Source organism: Grus americana, chromosome 1 (genome assembly GCF_028858705.1).
Source record: "Grus americana isolate bGruAme1 chromosome 1, bGruAme1.mat, whole genome shotgun sequence".
Lineage (NCBI taxonomy): Eukaryota > Metazoa > Chordata > Aves > Gruiformes > Gruidae > Grus > Grus americana.
In genome coordinates this window covers 195,344,906-195,370,599 of record NC_072852.1, presented here as the reverse complement: position 1 = coordinate 195,370,599, position 25,694 = coordinate 195,344,906, and the positions used below count along the sequence as shown (strand labels likewise).

The window sequence follows — 25,694 nt, the reverse complement described above, 5'->3', positions numbered from 1 at the left end:
CCCTGCAGATGTTTGGCTTTTTTTGTGTTACCCTTAATTTATTAATTTCAGGATATAATTTAAATATTTATAGCATCATTATTAGAGTTTTCTATGATCCGTTTTAAACATTTATGTCAAATGGCAAACTAATAAGAAAAGGATTCCTTTTGTAGAGAAGCATTAAGCAGTCCTCCTTTGAAAAGAATCTATGAGACAAAAATTGGTTGTATGGTATTTTCAAAAGTTGTTCTGTGAGTGTGTCTGTTGAGATGGGAGGTTTTGATCATTAAGATGACATTGCTGTCAGATATGATGTATATAACACAAGTGTGGTATTTCAAAAGGTACATTTGATCTGTTTCTCATTCAGAATATTTTACATGTTTACAGTTGGATGTGCTGTTTTTAAAATGTGACAGTTAGAACACCGGAAGCATGATTTATCCCTGATAGTGTTCATGCTGATGTGTGCTATAAAGTCTACCATAGCAAGTGTAAAAGTGATGTGTTCCATGCTTTCGTTAGCATAAATGTAAACATCATAGTTTTCAATGTAATATGAATGAAACTATCAAACCATTTTAAAAGAAAATTTATTACTATACAAATAAAACTGCCCTGACTGGCATTCATAAAAATGTAAAATTGTTTCTCTATAAATATTGTAGCAAAGAAAACAGAAGGAACATTTAGAACCATGATCTTGTATTTGAAGCAGTGCTTTCATTACCATGCAAAGGAATGTGCCGGTTAACAAGGTGCATAAATTATTTGATCAGGTACTTATTTTAATCAAGTTACTTATGTTTCAATGTCAATGATTGTTTTGCAGTACCCGTTGTAAAGCAGACTTGGGAACGAGAAGCTGCCCTTATTGAATACTACAGTGATTACGCTGACATCTCCATTCCTACTATAGATTTAGGCATACCTAATACTGACAGAGGTGAGCTATTGACTGTTGTTGTCAGTTTTGCACAAATAACTGTCTAAAACTGGTAAGTTTTATGGATTGTATGTATATTTCATTTATAGTATATAATTTAGAAATTCTGTATTTCTATAGCACGTTTGTGCAACCTAAACTAAGAGAATGCTTTTGCCACAGAGGAGATGGATGGAGAGTACAGTTTACCTATGTAGGTAGAATGTTCTTTTTATTAGAAACCTAAATACTGTGAGTATGAAAGCATGGTACACAGATATAATATACTCCAAGAGACAAAAATTGGTGTTGTTATTCTGGGTAAGAGTAATAACTCTTGAGATATTGACAATCTTGAGTAAGATCATCAGTGGTAGCAGAAGTCATAGATTTATGTCAAGAGACCTCAGACAGTGCCAGCTGGTTACTGAGCATAAACTACTTGCCATATGGTATTCTAATAGATGCTTGTGCCTAGTATGTCTTGATTTAAGCACAAAACTAAATGTTAAGATTGGAAGATCTTTTTATGACAAATAATGTGGTTTTAAAGTAATTTACTTTGTGTTTGAATAGGAAAAAAGGTATGAATATGATGGCTTCCATGAGTTTATTAATTTTAGGGCTTTTTCTTTCATTTGATCTATTGTTCTTAGGCTTATAGTGTCTGCTACAGGCTATTATCTTCTGAATTAGAGGTGTCCAAGCTGTGGCCTGTTAGCTCGATCTGGCCCACTAGGTCAGTTGTTCTGATCTCTGGATTATTTCCAGCTGCCCCCCCTCCCGGTTTTTTTTTTTTTTTTTTGGTCCTCCAGAGGTTCTATTAGAGGCAAAGAGAGAGAATAGGCAGGGATTTCCATTGTACATGTGCAGTGGGACCCATGGGCTACTGGCATTCTAAACTAAATATATTGTGCTGAGTTTCCACTAATACTGTTTTTGTCCACCTTTTGTCATGGAATATAATATAGAAATCTTGGGTTTGATTTTGTAAATGTTTATATATCAGTCTAAATTAAGTTCCTGGTTTCACAAAATCAGCAAAGCCAGGACTTCCTTAATTTCTTAAGCTGACAGTTACTGCATTTTCTCAAAAAATATTTTAACTGGAAGTGGCTTCAAATATAGTATCCTATCTATTTTTTAATGCTTGTTTAGTAATTGTAATAATGATAGTACTAATTGCTTTAGACAATCAACTGTAATCTAGATGAATACAGACTGATTGCAATCAGATTTTTCCAAGATTTAAAAAAGATTTAGTAGAAGCCTGAAACTTCCTGTTTCTCTTGTCCTGCTCATTCTGAACGAGGGTGTTTCACTTCTCAACTTTGTTATAGTCTTGTGATAAATGTTAAGACCTTTCCTTGGAGGAAGTCATCAGGACCTGAGTTGCTGGTTATGAGTATGGTAGAGTAATGTAGACTTAAATATATACAGGCAAACAATGGGCCTGTCTGATGGATCATGAAATACTATGACATTATCTTGTTCTATTTTGCAGAACATGTTCCTCTCGTAGTCTCCTCATTTTACAGTTTTAGAAACTAAGAGTAGCAGTTTGCCAGGTATTGTCCAACAGCTTATAGCATAGCTGGAGTATAGCTTATTTTTCAGTTTTCCATGATTCAAAGAATTTTCATACTTCAACATCCTTCAAAAGTGTGTTTTTGCATAGAAAGCAATAATTGTGTTGGAACAATTTGTACAAATACCTTTCAGCGCTATGAAGGAACTTGCATCTCAAGTATTTTACCAGTCATTTCCAAAATGTTTTGCATAGTATAGTAAAATATTTATTTGATTCACGAATAGTTGTTTATTACAAAATCTCATTTTATTTAAATTTAGATATTCTGTTATTTCTCTTCCTTTAGGTCACTGTGGGAAAACTTTTGCCATTTTGGAAAGGTTTTTGAATCATAGCTCTCCCAGAACTCCTTGGTTAGTCATAGTGGATGATGACACACTGATAAGGTACACATGGCAATATGTCAGGAATTACCAATGTTCATGCCAATCGGAGTTTTAGCAATATCCATCTCTTCTTCTGTATTTAAGAGATACAGCTGTTTTATTAATGTAGATTTATATTCCTTCAAGGACACTGATAAGGTACACATGGCAATATGTCAGGAATTACCAATGTTCATGCCAATCGGAGTTTTAGCAATATCCATCTCTTCTTCTGTATTTAAGAGATACAGCTGTTTTATTAATGTAGATTTATATTCCTTCAAGGACAAAAATTGTCACTTTCCTTCAGCATTCTTTGACTGATATTAAAAACAATGTAATGTTGTAACTTGATAAAAACTATGCATATTAGTGTTATTATGTAATCATATAGTCTGATTATGATTACAGATTGTCACACATTGTGATTCCTCAGTGTAGGCATGTCTGAGCTGTTTGGTTTTAGTCATTTGCTAATTCACTTTCTAAGATGCATTCCTCACATAAACATGCCAGAAGGAAGGTTCTGTTAGCTAGGGTCAGTTGTCAAAGCCACCCAAAATGGTGTGCAGGGACTTTATTTGTTAGAAAATTAGATCCCATTCACATGAAAACTGGCACTGCAGTATAAGCGAAATAAGGTGCAGTGATCAACCAGCAGGATCACATGGCCACGAACAAGAGAATAAGTGGTTCAAGATAACACTTTACATTAAATGATGCGACAGAAGAAGAATTTGGAAAAGGCTATAACCGTAGATAAAGCAATATTCATATAACTAAATCTACCTTTTGTTTTTCAGTTTCTGGGGAAAAAAGATAATTTGCAAAGATCTTGCCATTGTTTGAAAAAAATAATTTCGTGTTTTCTCTGAGATGAGACTCCAAAAAATATTCTTCTGAAAAATATTTTTAAGCTAATTGATTCATCATTTGACCAAATTGAGCGATCATATCTCATAGTAAATAACCCATCATAAATTTCTGTTTAAAAGTTTGCATCTCTGTTTTTTGTAGAATTTCTCCTGCCATTTTTGTGCTATTTACTAGAATGCCATTTAGGCTAGCAATGTCTGTTTCAAAATGAATGTCTGCATGATGTAATTTTTTTTAATGGATTTTTGTATTATAGTATCTTCAGGCTCCGAAAATTGCTCAGCTGCTATGACCCAAATGAACCAGTATTTCTTGGAGAGCGTTATGGTTACGGCTTGGGAACAGGAGGATATAGTTATATCACTGGTGGTGGAGGGTAATTTATTTAAACTGAAATCTACATCAGTCCCTGCTTTGAAAGCAAATGTTTTGAATTACAACACAAATCAGTTGCAACAGAAACAGTGATGTTTCCTAGTACAATTAAAATGTAAAGATGCTCAAAGACCCAAATGTACTAACTAGTAAAAAGTTGTGTTGCTCATGGGGAACAGATCTGTAGAGCAAACCAGTTGGTGCCAAGGACCATGCATGTTTCAGGAGGGGTCATTTCAGCTTGACTGGTCCTGTGAATTGGGTGCCTATTGTCAGTTTTCTGCACCACATGTTCTACTGATAAACATCGTGCAGTCATGTTTCATCTGATAGAATTCATTCTGCATACTCAGAGACCATCTTACAATGTGATTCAAAGTATAGTAAAAAAATTTGGCTTAAATTAACACATATATGAAATTTCAGGTTGGCTCATATTGCGATAAGAACAATCTTAAGACTCTGGTCTGTCCATCTTGTGTGTCTAAAGCAAGTAGTGTGGGCATCTGAATGTCCTTAGTGTCTTTCTCTGAAAATGGCTATAATAACTTATTAGATTCTTATCCATCCATGAGTAAGTAAGAATCAATTGACTAGTCTTCTGGTTTGTTTTTTTGCATAGTTGGCATAAGATCCATCTTAAGTAGGGTTCATGCTTCAGTTAAGAAACAAACCTTCTACTGGTGCTGATATGTTTGTTGGTCACCAGTCCTATGCTTCTTTATCTTTTTAGTGTTTATCTCTTAGTTTCTATGCTGTCTTCTAGATATTGAAGTCTGGGGGATATTTTCATCCTCTGGTTAGAGCAGATAGAGGCCCAGATCGTCCATCTTATCCACCCTAATTTTGAGAAGGTTCATTTTAAGTTAATTCTATAGGACTGAAGGGATATAGTCCAGATAATCAACTAACAAGTATATTCCCCGAACATGTGCAATTTACATAACACCTTCTGCTTTTTTTTCTTTTTTCTTTTCTTTTCTTCCCAAGACTCTAGCTTATTATTCCTTCTCCATTTGATCTGAGTACTGAGATATGACTTCCTAGTGTGCTCTCCTTTTTTTTTTTTTTTTTTTTTCTTTTTATGGTACATGCAGTCTTCAAAGTTGCAATGATAGTGAGGAGGAAGTCTTTTACAACTTTAATCTATCAATATTCTCAGGTCAGTCTTTTTGCCTTAGCATTCAGTATTTATAGAACTTTTGCCATGTCCCAGTGTCAAGCAAAGGATTGTCATATAGTGAATGAACTCTTGAAGCCATGAAGAGATTTCAGAGTGTGAATTTTCTTAGTGTAACTTGTAGTAGCTAGAGAACCCTGTATTCTGATCGAACTGGGTGTATGATGTAACTTCAGAGAAGGCAGCTATGGAATACTAGACAAGAGCGTGTTCCCTCAGCTGTTGAATTTAGGACATCATCATGTTACTGGTCTATTGAAGGCTTATTTTAGCAATAATGATCTAACAGCTCCAGGCTCTGGTTGATATTTAGATGAGCAAGAAAGTTAGGATGAACAGAAGAGCCTTGCAACAGCTTCAAGGAACGTGTTTCACTTATGGAGAGAACTCTGTATAACCGAGGATTCAAGGAATGACATTTCAGGTTTAGAGTTCTTTTCATTTAATTGCTACATGATAACTAACTGGACAATACATTTGAGTAAGATAGAGGAGAATATCCCTTGAAAGTCCTGGCCAAATTTAGGAGGAATTACCAGCTGTGGTAAAAATGGTGGCTAGCCAAGTAGTTGTTGGAATAACAACAATTGGCATAATTACTGTAATTAATTTTCATTATATAAAGTAATTATCTTCAGAAAATGCCTCTTGCACTACTTGTCAGTACTGACTTCTCAAATTTTGACATTTCAGATATGTCTGAGGGCTACATTTTGTCTTGCAGTTTTATATAATTTAGCAATATTTATTAATTACAGGCATTCGGTTTCTCTATTAGTTATTGTCTTATATGTTTCCTTTGCTTTTTTTCATTCAGGATGGTTTTCAGCAGAATAGCTGTTCAGAAACTACTTGCTAGTAAATGCCGGTGTTACAGCATGGACGCGCCTGATGATATGGTCCTTGGGATGTGTTTCAGTGGCTTAGGAATCCCTATAACACATAGTCCACTTTTCCATCAGGTCAGAGAGTTATTTTTATTAGTATTTAAAATGTATTTCATTCTTTTAAGTATAAAACAGGACTCATAAATATTGCAAACTCAGTCAATGTGTAATAATGATAACCAAGATGCTGCTGCTGTACCTTATTTCTCTCCAGAACAAGTTTGATCTAGCAAATAAGAATATTCTCAAAGCATGGATTACTACAATGCTTTAATAGTTTATAAGATATGTCAGTTACCCTGTGACAACATTTTATAAAAACCGCACTTTATAAAAAATGCAGTCAGAGATGGGAACTTTGAAAAGCAAATAGAATTAGGAGCCACATGCTTTGAATACTTGTGATATGTCCTCTAAGAAAAGAAAAAAAACAACACCGCAATACTTTTTCAGGTAGTGGAGAACTGACTGTGAAATTTTTCAGTAAATTTGTCTTCTCTACTTATCCAATTTTTCTGTTGATTCAGTGTTTACTATTCTGAAATATCTCATTAGTGAAAATATAAAATGTAACACCATTCCCAGAACTCTTGCTTTCGTGGTGGTTTCTGAAGAATGGTATAAATATGATAAATTGCCCTATGCTAGCACAAGGCAAAAAGAGGTCACGAAACATAATTTTCTTGTGAGTATATTCTCCAGTTTGGGAGAACTGTGTTGGAAAACATTTGAATCTTGTTTCTGTCTTCCAGAATATTTAACAATCTAACTGTAGTGTCACAGTGGAAAACACAATGCATTGAGTCCCACAGAGATTTGCTGCCTCTTTAAATAAACACTTTACCTTCCTTCCATGGCATTAAAGAGAAGAAGTACTGTGGTGGGTTGACCCTGGCTGAAGGCCAGGTGCCCACCAGAGCCGCTCTCTCACTCCCCTCATTCACTAAACAGGGGAGAAAAGGCATAACGAAATGCTTGTAGGTCGAGATAAGGACAGGGAGAGATCACTCACTAATTATTGTCACAAGCAAAACAGAGTAGACTTAGAGAGGGAATTCATCTAATTTATTACTAGGCAAAACAGAGTAGAGGAATGAGAAAATAAAATCAACTCTTAAAACACCTCCCCCCACCCTTCCCATCTTCCCAGGCTCAACTTCACTCCCGGCTTCAACCTTCCCCAACTCAGCGGCACAGGGGGACGGGGAGTGGGGGTTACGGTCAGTTCATCTCATGGTGTTTCTGCCGCTTCTTCATCCTCAGGGGGAGGACTCCTCTCATCGTTCCCCTGCTCCAGCATGGAGTCCCTCTCACGGGGTGCAGACCTTCAGGAGCAAACTGCTCCAGCGTGGGGTCCCCCAGGGGGTCACAAGTCCTGCCAGCAAACCTGCCCTGGCGTGGGCTCCCCTCTTCACGGGTCCACCGGTCCGGCCAGGAACTTGCTCCAGCGTGGGCTTCCCACAGGCCGCAGCCTCCTTCAGGTGCCTCCACCTGCTCTGGTGTGGGGTCCTCCACGGGCTGCAGGTGGAATCTCTACACCCCCTCATCCTTCCTCCATGGGCTGCAGGGGGACAGCCTGCTTCACCATGGTCTTCCCCACGGGCTGCAGGGGGATCTCTGCTCCGGCGCCTGGAGCACCTCCTCCCCCTCCATCTGCACTGACCTTGGTGTCTGCAGAGTTTCTTACATCTTCTCACTCCTCTCTCCGGCTGCAAAAGCTCTCTCTCTGTTAGTGTTTTTCTTTTTCTTAAATATGTTATCACAGAGGCGCTGATTGGCTTGGCCTTGGCCAGCGGTGGGCCCGTCTTGGAGCCGGCTGGCATTGGCTCTGTCAGACACAGGGGGAGCTTCTAGCAGCTTCTCACAGAAGCCACCCCTGTAACCCCCCCCGCTACCAAAACCTTGCCACGCAAACCCAACACAAGCACTTAGGTTTTTTTCCCAAACAGTGCACAACTTTTTTAAAAATCAGTGTTTAAATCAGTGTGGTGTTCGATACTGTTCAGGTGTTAATCTAGTTTAAAAACTGGGAAGACCTGTGTTGCAGATATGAACTGAGATTAAGAGAATCAGCTACTTGAAAATTAATAAATTCCCATGTAATTCAAAGCAGCTGTTGGTGGGGGGGGAAAAGGTTTGCTATTTAAATTATCAGATTTTCCTAGAGAAATGAGAAGACTGAGAATGCACTATTCAATATTTTAATTCCTTGTTGTATTAAAAAAATCATATCTATTTACTTTCCTGTTTTGTTTATTATCACTTAACGCCTTTCAGTATAGAAAGAAGACAAGTAATGCATCTTAAAAAATCAACAGAATTATTGAACAGTTTGGGCTTGCATAGGTGTTTTTAAAAAAATCCACACCACCTAATTAAAGGAGAGTTGGAAAGAACAGAAGACATTTTACAGATTTGTAGGAATGGTTCTTATACAACAAAACATAGCACTTCCTTGTAATCCTTAATGGTGTGTATTTGATATGGAATCATTTTGAAAGTGAAATCCTAGCAGTTTGATTTTTCCACTTAGAAAATTACACTTGAATTGTAATTCATCTTTACTGTCACTTATAATGAATTCTAATTTAACGTACCTTGAACAGGAATTAACCCTGGGGGGAAGACTACTGAATAAAAATTGAGTGTGCTTATTCTACAAATTCCACTATTATGCAACAAATATTTTTAAAATGAGAAAACCAAAATTAGATTTTCTGTCAACCAGAAAATTATTTTTTAAAGACTTGACTGAAATATTATGATGTACAATGTTCTTTGAAGTACACTAATCCAAAATTGCACTGAGTATATATTATGAAACAGAAGCAAAGATACCTTCATCACTAGAGTGTGTATGATGTAACAGCACTTGCTCTTTCTTAATGGTTTCTTGTTTGCTACATGCTAAGGTAGGCACGTATTCTGTAATCTGTTCCAGAGGCGTCTGACACGATGAGACTCTTTAAGAGAACAGGAATCTTCCCATGTTGAGTAGCAGTCAGGATTGTGGTCTGAAAATATAAAATCTGGGCAAGAACAATGTATTTGGCTTTTGTAGAATACCAAATACAAATTCTAGCACAAAAAAACCCCACAAAACCCACAACAAACAAAAAAACCCCAACCAAAGATTACAATGGTTGATTCCACAAAATATAAGGAGCAAGAAATTCAGGGAATTTATATCTTGTCAACCACCTATAAAATGGTATGATTCATAGAGAGCAATGTAATAAATACAATAGTTATCAGAGCAGATCTCATGCTTTCAAGATTATCAAAACACCAGCATTTTGTCTATAGCTCAATAAAAAGGTGATTGATTTTCAAACAGCAAAAAACTTTGGTCTCAGATATCTAAAACCAGTGTCTATCCAAAGTAAATTGTAGTAAGTTCTTTAGGTTTTTTGAACCAAAATAGTCATCAAAATTTTTTCAAAAGCCTTGAGGGAGATAAGCTCCCTCTTGATTTCTCCAATGGAATTTTTAAAAATAAGCACTCTGTGGTTTAAATATCAAAATTAAAAATCTCTATATATTCAGATTTTTAATGTCAAATTCTGTTGCCTAGTTTTATGACTGGAGCGTATAGGGAACTGCATGAAGAACGCAGCATGTAGAATTCATTAATACCGCCATAAGTAGGTGAAGTGTGCAGTATTAAATCAGTTTCTAGCTTAGGCATCAAATCAGTGATTCAGTATCCAAATCAGTTAAATTTTCTTCGTGTGTTTTACATCTGGAAAAAAACCTAATGTGTGCCTTTCATGCATTACTCTTTACAAAAACTTCCATTTACAATGGCAAAAGCTAGTTATTTTATGAGGGACCACTGCAGGTGGGGCTTTTTTATATGGTGATGCACTTACATGCCTTCAAACAGTCAGAGGAAAAGCAGCATGCTTGGTGCATTAAGAATTCAGCTGCATCATGTGGCTGTGTTGTAATTCTGTCTCTTTTGATATAACCTGATAAAGAGTAACATCATAAAACTTATCATATATTATGGCCTTATTAGGATCCTACAATTATACTGGCAGTGCTGGCAACTCTCATTAAGAGGAGGAGCAAGAGAATATTACTTAAAATCATTTTGTCATTATTGAAGAAAAACTGTGTATTTAAAAAGATGCAATACAAACTACACTGTTTATCACTTGCTTTCAGAGATGGTGACCATTTCATCCTGAGAAATAGGGCATATTTGATATCAGTGTACTTTGTAGCATGATGACTGCAGCATGAGTTGAAGATCTAAACTAATGCCTATTGATTGATTTAATAGAATGATGTAAAAACCCCTTTGTTATCGTATTGTACATTTTGTCAGTGCCACATTACTTTGTTATGATACAGAGGCCATTGAATGGTGATCCTTTCTTTTTCTAAAATTACTCTTCATCACTGAGTACTAGTGGTTTTGGTTTATTCTTGCACCTTAGGCACGACCAATGGACTACCCAAAAGACTACCTTTCTCACCAGATTCCAGTATCATTTCACAAGCATTGGAATATTGATCCAGTGAAGGTATATTTCACGTGGCTGGCACCAAACACAGAAGAGTCATTTAATGGAAAGAAAGTTGGATATAACAGGGAGGATTTATAAGCAGTGGAAGAATTTAAGTGTTGATTGATGTACTTGCAGATGGGAGACAAGTCACTACTGTGATTTTTTGTTATTGTTGTTCTCACGTTGTTCATCTGTTCATGACATAGAAGACAATGCTTTGTTCCTGCTTGTTACATTCCTTCAGAGCAATGGAAGAAGGCACCTAATTGACTTTTCAATTCTTTGTTACACTTGATTTCTTTCTAAAATGTTTTTGGGCTTTGTATACAAATGAACTGGACACACATTTAAATTGTCTCATACAACATTATCTACGTTCTGATTGGGACTTTGAGTCAGACAGCATCGATTTACATCTCCTTCCTTTGTTCTCTCAAAAGCTAAAGCGATGTATTTGGGAGCCTAATATTGAACACGTGTTGAACATCTATTGAACATCATCTCTCATTGACCTACAGAAAACAGTTCTCTCAACTGTTCTGGAACAGGTTCTTGATAAATAAGAGAGGAAACATGACTTTGTTTCTGTGACCAGGAGCTAGATTGTGTGAAGGCTTTGTTCCTTTCTACTCATTTCACATAGAAATACTGTAGTTCCCTGGGATAGGTGGACCAAGCGTGGACCACTGTTGTACCTTTTTAAGTTTATTAGCATTTGTGAGGAATGTCATGTTCAAAATGGGGAAAAAAGGTTAAGGACAGGGATTTCTTAAGTGGCCACGAGAGGTCGCTGTGGTTCCTTGAGAAACCTAAGTCACTGTGTATCTATTTGGCAAGTATAAATGTGACTCTTAAGGATTTTTGCAGAACTAACACTTCAGTATTTCTGATGTGTGCATTTCAATAGTATACGGATGCCAGCTTTAATATTTTGTAGTATTCCTAATTTATATCATCAAGATAAGTAATTTTATGCGTATAACATGTAAAGCGTGATTCATATTTAAAATGTTCTTGATTTTTTTTTCTTTGAGGAATTCAGTTTTGTAAAAATGTTTGTACAAAAACTAGCTTTAGTATGTTCTAAACTAATTTTTATACAGTGAAACAGCTCCTTTTAAGATGACAGTATATGGCACTTGTATGCTGTTATTTAACTTTGCTTGCTGTCTTGTAACCAAATACAGGGTCTTAAAGCCATACTGCTGAAGTAATTTGTGATTTGTTTTTGTTGGTTTTTTTCTTTTAGCAGGTTAAAAATTGATTCCACTCCAAAGTAATGCAATACTTGCTCTTAAGTCGAAGTAGAGGAGCCACTGATTCCTCTTTCAGTAATAACTGAAGTTGTATAAACATTTGTTTGTGAATGTAGCTTCTGGAATTTTAAGCATTTGAATAGCAAGCACATATTCATAATAGATTCAAATTCTGATTAAATAGGAGCAATTCATGTTACATCTTTTTTCTTTTCTCTTCCCACTATCAGTGCCTTAAACAGTAGACGTTTTACTGATACCAGGACTATGTTCTCCAGTACCATGGGTGAATTGTTAATTATGTTTGCTGTTTAGAACTGTGAGAGCTGAAAGCTGAATAAAAGCATTCTTGTTTAACCTTTTGTGCCTTCTTCCTCTTTGCAAGCCAAGTACAGGATTATTTAAGCACCCATGTCATAATTGTTTCACCTGAATAGTATTCTGTAGTCAGTTGTACTAAAAAGCATCTTGAACTTTTTTTCTATATATGTGTGTATATTTCTATGTATTTATATACTGTCCTGACATGTTACCCCAGATTAGGTTAATTAAAGTCTCTAGTTTTGTGCAAATGAAAAATGCTTTTGCAATGGGCACCTTGCGTGATTGGGAAATTTGATGCTATCACAAAATATACGTCATTATCAAATTCTCCAGAGGTCTTGCAAAGTAGTCCAATCACTTCCAACTTCAAACTGGTGATATTTCACATCTCCTTGGGCCTGGTTGGAGGCAGAATAGGTCAGGCAAAAACGATTGGCTTTGGGTCCACGCTGTGTTGCACTTGCAGGCTTCTGTCTTACGTAGACATTGGGTGGGCATCAACTCATTCCTTGCTTGCTTACTCGGACTTTTATTTGTGGTCTGACAAATGTAATAGTAGCTGTTTAAAGTCCATCTTTTCTCTTGCCCTTAGCTCTGGGTTTTACTGCAAGGATTCTGGAGGTGTTAGTGAGTGTTAGACTTCTGATTCCCATTTTCATAGTTTCGAAAGCACTGAAGCAGTAATTTACTCAAGTATTCTGCCCCCAAAATTACTTTTGAAACCTAGCAAATGATATGCAAAAATACTAAAATACTAAAAATTTTTAAGATTTTTTTTTCAAGCAGAGGATCCCAGAGAGTTTCTGAAAACAAGATGTGAAGCCTTCTATATTAAATTTAGTTTTAGAAGACTCAGCAAGGCTGTCACTGTATGAAATGTAAAGACAAAATTGCGCCTTAATGAGCCTGAAGAGTACTAATGTTTCTAAGGAAAATTAAGGGGATTATAAATGGTATAATGTTAGACCAAAGCAAGAGATGGGTAATTCACGACTCACTTTTATAACAGGCAGATTAAAACAGGACTGTAAAGTTGATTGACTGCTTGAAGTTCCTTTTTCTGGGACATTCCAGAATTGTGTGAAAAAGAAAATCTGGGAATCATTATTGACTGTTTGTTTTTAATGTTTATAATATAGAAAATGATCATTTATTAAAATATTTCTTTCATGGCATTCTCCTGATAATTTATTTGGTTGGTTGGTTAATCTGCTTTCAGAAGTCAAAAAAAAAAAAAGTTGAAATACCGGTGCCTTCAATATAGCAGGACATGTAAATGATGAGAGATGAAGTATTTGAGTCCCACATTTGATTACAAGTGACAATGAGGACTGTGAATCCATTTTTATATCCCTACATCTGCAGATGGCCCGGGCATGGAGACACCCAAAAGGAATGGACCTTTGTTTCTTCCTTCATGAGAAGGAAAATGGGCAGGAATCGGAGGCAGCTTGCTAGCTAGGTAACTTTCTTTTTGTGTAGGAAAACTTTGCCCTAAACACCAGCTCTAATGACTGCTGGCTGGAGGGAGGAGTCCAAATGACTTTATTTTCAGTTCCTTAATTTCTCATAGTTTAGGACTTTTGTTATCATGGCTGGAACTAGAATATGTCTCAGGCAGAGGCCCAAGATGCCGTTCCATTAGATTCCTGGAAAGTGAGATCAGCATTGGGTAAGGACTGCCATAACAGGCTACTGTGAAGCGCCTCCAAAGCTAGGAATGCCACTTTGTTACCAAAACCCACGGAAAAGTAGTAAGAGATTTGCTTTCTACACGGTAAAACTCTGAAGGCTTTCATGCATTGGACTCCATGATAATAAGTATATTTGAGTTCGCTGTAATGGAATTGCTTCTGCTTATTGTTGATAGGAAACTAAAGGAGAAATTTAGAATAATGAGCAAAATGCTTCGTGATGATGCCACCTCATCCTACATTTACCGAGGAAACTAAGAGCACTTGAATCTCTGCCGTTAATGCTGCCTGGTGCAGTTCTGGCGCTCAGCTCTTAGGTCACAGCACCATGGTTGCTTCACCCTCCCCGCTACCCAGGTGCACGCACCCGCCTGGTCAGTATAGAACAAATTCACCTCCTCAGTCACACTGAGGGTGATATCTTTAAGTAATCATTTCATTTAGCAAAAAATAGATACAATATTGACTTGTAGGTAGTTATTTTTTCTGTTTCAGTTTGTGTCATGTTATGTGCATGTATAACGACTACCTTTGTTAGTACACAGTCTTACAGTGACTAACCTTGATGATTTAAATTCTGTCCCGAGAAGAAAATTCCTTACACACTTCAAATCTCAGTCTGTGGTTTACAGGAAAAGACCTGTGGGCCTAATGACCCATGGGACTAGAGGAGGCAGTGGGAGGTGAACTGTCTCTTTGCATCTTGCTGCTCTTGCCGAGTCCCTTGACTCATACCTGTTCCTTTGTGTCCTTGTTAGTCAGGAAGCAGCAGTGTCTCCGTTGCAATCAGCAGAAGAAATCTCATGAGATTAACTAGGACCTGCATTTGGACGGCAAGAATGAAACAGCTCCGGTGGAGTGCCTCTGTACTGGTTAGTTCTGAACACTAGGGGAAAATATACAATAGACATAATGTACTTAAAGATGAAAAGGTTAAGTAGACGTTATGCAAATGCGTACAGAGGCCAAAGGGATTCAGAGTCAAGGAAAGGAAGAACTGGTTTGGAAAGCAGGCTATGGAGAGGAGTGATGGGAAATTACATCAGTGGAGTATGATGAAACGTTCTTTATGGAAAAATTTATAGGCATGTTGCTTTTGTAAGCTAAAGAAAAATAATGCTAAGCTATTCCTGTGAGAAATAAATTTTAAAGCAATGTTTTTCTAAGTCTGAAAACTAGCTGTTACACAGAACAACTCCAAAAAAGTAAAAGGCAGTAGGTTGTTAGTATTTTACAGACTTGACGTACCAAAAAAACCCCCCACCCTCTAGAGTGCAAGCAGTTTGTTAATTGTCATAATTGTCTCAGCCTGGAGAAGAGAAGGATCCAGGGACACCTTATAGCAGCCTTCCAGTACCTGAAGGGGGCCTATAGGAAAGCTGGAGAGGGACTGTTTACAAGGGCATGGAGTGATAGGACAAGGGGTAATGGCCTTAAGCTGCAGAAGGGTAGATTTAGGTTAGGTGTTAGGAAGAAATTCTTCACTGTGAGGGTGGTGAGGCACTGGAACAGGTTGCCCAGAGAAGTGGTTGCCCCCACCCTGGAAGTGTTCCAAGGCCAGGTTGGATGGGGCTTTGGGCAAGCTGGTCTAGTGGAGGGTGTCCCTGCCCATGGTGGGGGGTTGGAACTAGATGGTCTCTGAGGTCCCTTCCAACCCAAACCATTCTATGATTCTATGATAATAAAAAGCCAATAAAGAAAATTTTACTGCTGGGAAAATTATTGTGCATCATCAACTAGTTTGTGCCCACTTCAAACAGCTGTGATTTTGTAAGAACATCTGCTGCTCATTGATGCCATGGGACAAAGTGTTAAGGTGCCTTCTCTTCGTGTGAAAGCAGTAATGAAGTGGGCTGGCACGTGCTGCTGTGTACTCAGATCTAACTCAAAAGCACTTAAATAGTGGTATTTACAAGAGAGAGATTCAAATCCATCACCTGTGCAATGGAAAGAGAAAGTGCTGAAATAAGAAGCCAGCGCCAACCACAGCCTATGTTACAACTCAAGTCATCAGCCATCCTTCCATTTACTCTTGAAATTCCTTTTGAAGCTTGGCTGTTGTGGACTATGATCAAAGATGAAGGGGATGGGCCACGTGAGCTTTAGACCATGCATTGGATTCTAGCTGGGATAGCCTCCGGATGAAGGCCTAATCAGTCTGTTTACAGTGAAGCCCATCAAGGTCCTCGTAGCAGGAACTCATGTTAGCCCTAGGTCTACAGGCCAGGCAAGCACTGCTCCCCACCTTCACAGGGGTGCTGCTGATTGCATCTGGTACCTGCTCCCTAAAAAGCCTGGGAGAATGGCCGGAAACACAGTACGTATCCATCAAGAAGGAGGAAACTTCGTATGACTGAGGACATAGTGAGGTCCTTGATTGTCTTAAGGAGAGCTGTCGCTGGTCCTGCTTCAAGTTAAATGTTCCCTAGCTGGCAAGCTAGCAGAAAGTGATACAGAATGTAACACTAAATACATAACAGCCCATGTCAGGGCAAGCTCAGTTACAGCTCAGGAAGCATGAGTAGCTCTGTGCTTAGTAAGGAGAGTCAGTCACAAGTGCTGACGGGCAATGCCAGCCAATTCACCAGCCATTCTTTCCAAAGACTTCTTAAGACTACTGATCTCACTAATGTTCTGTCTGCAAACTCCCTTTAATTCCAGTTTGAAACAAGTATTGCTCTGTTCATTGGGGTAGGCCTTCACACAGAGCAGATGGGGATTCAGCCTACACTGCAGTCCTGTGGCCTCATTCTGCCCATTCACGTAGCTCTGCTGAGAAGTTAGAATCATATAATCATTTTGGTTGGAAAAGACCTTTAAGATCATCAAGTCCAATCATTAACCTAGCACTGCCAAGTCCACCACTAAACCATGTCCCTAAGCGCCACATCTACACGTCTTTTAAATACCTCCAGGGATGGCGACTCAACCACTTCCCTGGGCAGCCTGTTCCAGTGCTTGACAACCCTTTTGGTGAAGAATTTTTTCCTAATATCAAATCTAAACCTCCCCTGGCACAACTTGAGGCCATTTTCTCTTGTCTTATCACTTGTTACTTGGGAGAAGAGATCGACACCAGTTCTCAGTTTCCCTCTTGTCCCAATGCACCAAGTTAATAATTTGTTCTTTTTCCAATATGGTTTGTTCAGGGCAAAATTTTTCTGTTGATGAATTGCATGTTAACTAAAATGATTCTGATCTTACAAATGCTAGTTCTGGAATGACTGTACACTTAATAAATGGTGAAATACATTTTTTAACCAAATGTGGATAATCATCCCATAATTACCAATTTTTTACATTCTTGTGAGGAACTCTGTCAAGTGCAGTTTGAATGTCTGAAAAAGATTAAAAGTCCTATCAGAATAAGACATGATTTTGTTTTACAAGAGCTGGCTTACCTCTGTCATGGCTTGCCACTTGTTCACCTAAGTGGTATAATTAACACTTCAACAAATATTTGCTTTAGAAACCTGTAATTGTCCTGTCAGTCTTTCAAAAACTGATAAAATATTTGCCGTCCTTCCAGCATCATTGTAGATGCTGCTTAGAATGAGTGTTTTCATGACCTTTGTTAGCAATTCAGCCACTTCATTCTGAAATTCTTTCTGTTTTCTTGAATGGATATTCTGGAAGGTCGGATGGGTTACAGTGAAGAGGGTAGAGATTTTAGAAATGCAGAAAAGAAAGGAAAGAGATACTGCAGTGAGGCTGTAAAAATATACTGAAGTCTGTGCAGATTTTATGTCCTCACGTGAGTGCATGCAGCCACATGCTCATAGATTTAGACGCTGATCTCCCTCTTGGAGTCAGTCTTAACAAACCTTGCAGAGAATTTCTATCGTATTTATCACTGCTAGGACAAGGATTGCGGACTTACCTTAACAACGGACAAGCTTGTGCTGCAATTCATTGCTTTGCTTCCTTGTGTGTAAATTTGCTGTTGTTTTCCAGCCTCTGCAGAACTCAGTCTCTTGTGGGTAGGTTAACTCCCAGTTTTACCTCCACCTGCCCACAGGCAAGGTCCCAAGATACCTGAAATTACAGCTAGTTTTAAACAATGCAGCTAATGTGGCTTATGGCTCCATGGACAAACATAATAAAAGTGCTGCTTTTCTTGGAAAGCTCTATTCAAGCACCACAACTCTGCATGTACTGAAAAAGGCAAGATTGTACTGCAGAAGGGTCCAACTGCAGGACTGAATAGATCCCAAGAAGCGATAATGTGGCCTGGCTTGTTACACTGTCATTGTCTGTATCACATGTGAAGAGATACTGAACAGAACCATAAATGCAGTGAGATGAGACAGATTCTTATAGCCCCTTGAGTAGTTTGCTTGTCAACACTCATTTAAGTAGGAAATATCTTCCTTTCAGATTAAAAAGTAACATTTCCAGAGCTTGCTTGGTTTTATTTCTAAAGCTAGTGAGAGACAATGAGAAGAGTCATAAGGATCTGTAAAAATATGGAGCACTTTTCATTCAGTGAATGACAAAAAGGCTAGAAGTATCTATCTGAAAAGGCACGAGTGGGGCAGAAGTCCATCTAATCATGAACAGGGAGTGATTTTTCACTGTCATAACCCAGGTACTGCGAGGTACACAACAAACTTGTCAGGGTAGTTTCAATACAGACAAATATGTTTCGGCAGCACTAAACTGAACTGCAGAACCTGGTGGCACAGGCGGTGCATGGGCTGGAAAGTGCAAAAGGGCTTAAAAAGGGATTGTACAAAATCACAGCAGAAAGGTCCATAAATGGCTAATAAACAGAATGGTTTTCCAGAAACCCCTTCAAGCTAAGGCTCCGAATTACTACTACCTGACCTTGGGCAGGTACACTGGGCTACACGGACCTTTGCCCTGACTCAGTATGACTCTTCCTGTGTGATACCGCTATGCACAAAGTTTGGTTCAAAGAGAAGGCTTGGGGTTTTCGGTTTCTACCAATGGTGGTTATGGGTAGTGCTCCAGTTCCTGTGCCTATAGAGTATCAGAGTATCCCCTGGTTGTACAAGTTCAGAGCCACCTCAGAGATAATGGATAAAACAGAGAATCTGTCAAACCCCTGCTTTCCTCTGCCGTGACAATGTCTGGGGACGTCAGACAAGAAAATGGTTGTCGAGGCTTGGACGATGGGCCACACATACCTGCAAACTTAAGTGCTGGTTCAGCACAACTTATGGGCCAAGAAACATGCCAAAGACAAAGACCCCAAAGCTTGGGCTGTGCAGGGCAGCCAGCCAAGCTCTCTTTGCTGAATATGGCTTTAGCATCCCAGAGAAATCGAGCAACTTTTCGTATCGGGAAGTGAACAAGCTTTGGAGCTGATATGTCAACAGCATCAGACCTATGTGCCAGTAGTCTCCTTATCTAAGGGTTGATCACTTTGGGAGATGGTCTCAATCGCTTCTAAGCCCTGCATTACAAATGGGAGTTAGGGTTTGATTTCCTAGGGATCATATTTGAGGACAAAGCAATTTGAGGTCTATCTGCTGCAAGGTCTAACTAGAAATGCCAGATACTCTATGGAAGGCAGGGCCCTGGGTTCTTTCCAAATACTGTGTTTCAGTGAATAATTCACCCCTCTTCCTCATCTGGCTGACTTCCAGGGTCCTCAGACAGAGCATCACAACTCAGCATGCCTCCACCTGGAAAAAACAATTCTGTTTCCCATCTTTTCTAATGTGGCAGGAAGAAACCCAAAGCCACTTCCTCTCCTGCCCAAGTTGCTCACAGAGCCCTCAGGAAGGACCCACTATCCAAACCTGTCCTCCCTCACAGCGTAGGTGCTGGGTGAAATATGTTCATCTTTGGTGAGCAGCTGGCAGAAGCCTAGTGGCCACCCATAGCTATCTAACAGACTCTGTGTTCTCTTCCGACTGCTCGGGAAGTCCAGGTCTCCTTTATGGGACTTTCACCTCCATTATTTTGTGCTGTCTGCTAGTGCTGAGGGACTCAGTGATTGCGGGTGATTTCCACAGATCACCCTCCAGTAAAGCCTCTTTAAAGATTTCCACATCCCACAGTTCTCATGGTTTTTTTTGTGGACCCTAGTTAAGGTTTTTCCTGAAGGATGCCCCACCTCAACAGGGCTGATAACTGTCACAGCAGCCTCCTCTGAATTTCTTGATGTCTTATTCACTGCCACAGCTACTCATGAAGGTGACCTCCTGATAGCCACTGCTTCTGCTGGGCACATATTAAAAATTATGGTAGCTGTTCCTTAGCAAACTTCTTCACCAGTAGGATGCCACTTCAGATACAAGCTTTTCTTGTGCTTATGACAGTTTCCTTCAAACTAGGTGTTCAGATGACCTGTTCTGTTTCTCTTGACATCACACCATCAAGACTGAGATCCTGGATCCCAAGAAACCTCTGTCCTTTTTTGATCCACAGGGCCAAACCTCTTGGACATATTCCAGCAGTCACTTTGATAGCCCTGCCAGGTTACAGCTTCCTTCCAGACATCCTTGGATGAGCTAGGGGGAACTATTGCTTCCTCAGATACTTTGCCAGCCCAGAGGTATTGAGGAACTGGGTTGTGCTTGGCAAAGCTGTGCTGAGCTTCCCTACAGGACTGCACAGTCTCCTTTCAGGTCACTGATACTCTGGTAAGCACTGCCTGACATCACTCAGATTGTTTGCGTGGCCACCTGAAGACCAAAGCGGCAGTGATTTAATAGTTCTTTGAAAGTTCTCTAAGACTTAGAGATCCATATCCCACCTTCCCCACCCCCTGATTTTTCTTCCCTGTACTTTACTACACCATGATTTTCTGGGTTTGCAGGTTGAAAGGAATGGACATTTTAGGCTGCACATCTGGTTCAGACCAAATTGTCTTGAATACCTTTAGGCAAACAGCAACCTCAGCACAGGTCTGACAAATATGGCATTGGAGAACCTCTGCACCTACTACAGATAACCCATGGAGCAATACTTCCACCAGCTCCTGGTCTGGGCAGCACATGGGCCTATAAGACCTGAAAGTAAATTATCATTCAGACAACTCCAGTAATCCAGAATTGGTATCTTCCCCCACAGGGTTTGTGGTGTCCTTTGATAGACTGCAATTCCTGCTGCAACTTGGCTCTAAAGTTAGCAGTTTATTACTAAAACCACAGCAAACCAGCAGAGACGTGAGGGAAGTAGCTGTATAGAAACACAGCCTTGACCAAGTACAGTGCCACCATCGCCAAACTCTGCTCTCAGGGACTTGCTGCTTGAAAGCTGAAGCTGCAGGCAGGGAAGTTTCTTGGTGTTGTCTATAATTTTCACTTGTGCATGGCAGAAACTCTAGTTTTGTACATCCTGCAAAGTCCCTTTAATGCTGGACTGTGAACAGAGCCCACACTGTTTCTCCTGGCTTGAGAAGAGGAAGCAGGCAGACCCTAGCTCTAGCTGGGCTGAAATGCTTGCTCCAGGTGAGTATTTCATTGACTCCTGTCAGTATTAATCACACGCAGTCCCAGAGAGGATTGGTGCCAATGCTGCACTAGCTGCTCTGGGTGAGCCAATCCCTCGTAATTTACTTCCCTCTGGGAGCCCCTGTGTCGTGGTTTTACCCCAGCCGGCAGCTAAGCACCACGCAGCCGCTCACTCGCTCCCCCCCCCCATCAGGATGGGGGAGAGAATTGGAAAAGTTAAAGTGAGAAAACTCGTGGGTTGAGATAAAGACATTTTAATAGGTAAAGCAAAAGCTGCGCGCACAAGCAAAGCAAAGCAAGGAATTCATTCACCACTGCCCATGGGCAGGCAGGTGTTCAGCCATCTCCAGGGAAGCAGGGCCCTGTCACGCGTAACGGTTACTTGGGAAGACAAACACCATCACTCTGAACGTCGCCGCCCCCCCCTTCTCTTCCCCCCAAGCTCCTTATAAACTGAGCATGACGTCATATGGTATGGAATATCCCTTTGGTCAGTTTGGGTCACCTGTCCTGTCTGTGTCTCCTCCCAACTTCTTGTGCACCCCCAGCCATCCCGCTGGCTGGGCAGTGCAAGAAGCAGAAAAGGCCTTGGCCCTGTGTAAACACTGCTCAACAATAAGTCCATAGAACAAAAACATCTCTATATTATCAACGCTGTCTCCAGCACAAATCCAAAACATATCCTCACACTAGCTACTATGAAGAAAATCAACCCTCTCAGCTAAAACCAGGACACCCTGTCAGAGCTGTTTCCCAAGAGAACCGCACGTGTGCACTGAAACTTGGAATCGCAGAATAGCCCAGACACCTCTGGAGGTCACCTGGTCCAGCCCCCCTGCTCGAGCAGGGCCACCTAGAGCTGGCTGCCCAGCACCATGTCCAGATGGCTTTTGAACATCTCCAAGGATAGAGACCGCACCACCTCTCTAAGCAACCTGTGCCAGTGTTTGACCATCCTCACAGTATAAAAGAGGTTTCTTATGTTTAATTGGACTTTCCTGTGTTTCCATCTGTCCCCATTGCCTCTTCTCCTGGCACTGGGTGTCACTGAGAAGACTTCAGCTCTGTCTAATCTACATACTCCCATCAGATAGTTATTGATAAGATCCTTCCTGAGCTTCTGCCTCTCAAAAGTCTCTGAAGCTGCCTAACACAGGTTCAGATCCAATTTATTTTTACTTATTCGATAGGTTGTCTTTAACCTGGCAAGGAGACTCCAGGCACTTTCCCTCCAGAGCCTGTTTACAGGTTTTTAATAACTGTCACAGTGCCAGATATTTGCTGCATGGTGAGAAGCTGCTGGGAATAATTAACACTGAGGGCAAAATGTCAAAGAAGAGATTCAAATGTAACATTTATACAAAATGCTACTGCATTTTAAAGTTCCTGTCAGCGGCAACACAAAACCCCTGTGAGTCCCCAGCCCCCAGGGCCTCAACCCACCTACACAGCTGTGCAGAGCAAGTCCCCCCCGCAAAGCCCCATTTCTCTCCCTGCGAGGCTGGTGCCGGCAGTGCCGGGAGCTGGAGAGCCACATGAGCTCCTTGGTGCCCCGGCATCTCACATGTGGCACCTTTCTGCAGGAAGGGTTATCCACAGCTCACAGCCCTGTAGGAAGCTGCTCAGGCTGTCTGCATCACTTACCTCATATCCCTGCTCAGCCTGTCTCTCCTATTACCTCACTTTCCTGCTTGGGTTTGCCTCCAGCCACCCTGCCACCATACCCAGCTCTCCAGATCTGCACATCAGTCTGCCAGTACTGGCGATGAATTATGCAGTGTGTTCCTCCTGCTACCCTTTATCCCACTGAAAATTAATTGGGCAGTTACCACTGCGAGCTTCAGGTTTTAAATCTTTTGCTTGTGAAGGAGAGTGTGTTTTCAATTAACACTTTGCCTCCTTGCAGGGCTCATTACCAGTATCTAGCATAAAGGTTTTATTGCAGCCTTCCTCGGGGTTGCATTGCTTGGACGGCAGAGGTCTAGCACTGGAGGCACTGGGGAATGGATTGGTGATTTCCTCCAACTCCCCACTGTGTGCTCTGTGGCTTCCATGACACGCCGGTGTGGAAATGCCTCTTCCCACCAGCACATAGGTGATCTGCTCGTAAAAGTCCACGCTTTGTTGTGTTGGCTATTTGTGAGTCAGATTGAGGCTTCTCCATGCCAGAGCCTCTCCACTGGTGCGAAGAATGGAAGAAAAGTGTTTGCTGCTGAGGCTGAGAAGAGGGTTCAAAGCATCTAAGGGACTGGTGCAGGCAGCTGTCTCCTTTAATTTTGACAAGAAATTGCTTCCATGGTGAGAAAAAAAGTAATGTATTTCTTCAGTGATTGCCCCAGCAGGACTGAAGAAACAGTTTGTATCTTCAAAGGGCTTCAGGAGCAGCCAATTAGCTCAATGGCAGCCCCACGGTGAAGTGCAGAGCACCCCAGGACCCCAGGCAAGTGAGCTGTGAATTGATGCCCTCTTGCAAGGAGCCACTCACTGGTGTTGGCTTCCCGTGGCTCTGTGCAACCTTCAGAGGAATTACGGATTGCCTGGTGCAAGGGCTGGGCTGAGCAAAGTTTTTCACTGAAATAATTTAAAAAGGCAATATAACTATGTGTTTTAGTCAGCTCTCAGGGATCTGACCAATGGGTGATAGCTTGGAGAAAACAATCTTAAGCTGTTTAAACTTGTGAGATATGAATATTGTTTTCTGCAGTGTTCCTGGCCCTCAAAAGTGTCCTCTTCTCCATTAAGTCCTCCTGAACAGTGAAAAACTTAGTCGTTAATTGCAGATTTCTGGATAACCATGATATATTCTCCTCTCCCATCTGCACATAAAAAAACCCCCACCAATTTTCAGTAGCAATCTCTATGGGGCATGTACATTTATAAGACTTGTTTCAAAGACCCATGATTCTGGCAAACCTCAGTGTTCAATAGCTCTGAGGAACTGATTTTACACAGTCGTGATCATTAAGTTCCTGTATTTACATCTCACTAACACTGGACTGGGAAATAATGGTACAATATAGGGGAACATATAGTGAATGATTTATACTGTCCTGTATAATTTTTTCAGGTCTTTGTTGGACAAATCCCTTTCTGAGGTGCCCTCTTCACCTGGGCTGAAATACGCCAAAAGGATCCAAGCATTAAAGGTCAAGGCTTAGACTCCACAACTGCAACTATTTCTGTCTAAACTCTTCAGATACCCAAGCACTCTCTAGGTAGAACAGCCAGAACATCCTCAGTCATGACGGTGTGGCAATGTTAAGACTTTTAGCACTCACGTGGGGGTTACAGACAAGATGTTTCTGCATCTACTGGTGGTGATTGATAGGATATGTTTATCCCATCCAGAACACAAAGCCTTGCATTACCCAAGCACATGGTGGTAACAGCATTACCTATAAGATGTGAAGTCATCTGAGAGGAAGTCTCACCCATCTCTACATCTACCCATCTACCCATCTCTAAGCTTTAAGCAGAAACCCTCTGTGCTACCTGGAGCCACTGGACTACACGGAGCAGCAGTGATGGCAGGTTGCTGTTGAAGATGTTCCATTTTGCACAGAGCACTTATAAACCCAGAGGAGCCCAGGTCTGCCTCTCTGCTGGCTGAGTAGCTGCTGGATCTGTTGAGACAAAGAAATGTATGAGGCCAACGCACAGATGACAAGGCTGCAGTTGCCCATCTTTCCTACTCAGAAATGTTTAGCGAAGTTCTGGCTGGCTCACTGTGGATGTAGAGCATCTCTCTGCAGCAGAAGTTCATTTACATCCCCTGTTACCGTAACTGCGAGACCAAAGTTAAAAAATAAAGGTGTTGTTCTTTAGTGGATATTGGGCTTTTACTTCTCAGGCTCTGTGAGTAACGTTGCAAGACTATCTTAATTCTGTCTTTTTAGAATTTATTTTTAAATGCACTCTTTGTAATATATCTCATGGAACAACTATTGCACAAACAGAAATAGCTTGCATTGGACAAACACAAATCACACTTGAGTTGACTGAGTCACCCCCTTCAGGGTACAATTAATTATTCAAGAAGTACACATCCAAATGTTGTGTAAGAGCTCTATTCCTATTGATATTATCAAATATGTTTAAAAATTTATTAAGAAGGAGACAAATAGCTTAAAATACCTTTGCAAACTTCTAATTATTTGCAAGATTGGTTCAAAGCCAGTATAAAACATCCATGCGTAACTCAGCATACTGCTACACGCTATGTGCTCACGGACATGTAGAGCCCCCAGACAAAATCATACCATAACCCGTGAATCCTTCAACACTATATTGCTGCC

General features: G+C 40.3%; 1 protein-coding gene across 1 annotated transcript in view; it reads left to right on the top strand.

Moving 5' to 3' along the window:
• The window catches only part of B3GLCT (beta 3-glucosyltransferase), a 67,613-nt gene extending 55,302 nt beyond the window's left edge, over nt 1-12,311 (top strand). The window contains exons 11-15 of the mRNA XM_054809294.1: nt 815-928; nt 2,785-2,884; nt 3,996-4,115; nt 6,112-6,256; nt 10,627-12,311. Coding sequence (XP_054665269.1) covers nt 815-928; nt 2,785-2,884; nt 3,996-4,115; nt 6,112-6,256; nt 10,627-10,794 — 647 coding nt within the window. The 3' untranslated portion in view covers nt 10,795-12,311. The remainder of the gene's footprint in view (nt 1-814; nt 929-2,784; nt 2,885-3,995; nt 4,116-6,111; nt 6,257-10,626) is intronic.
• Nucleotides 12,312-25,694: the final 13,383 nt, after the last annotated feature.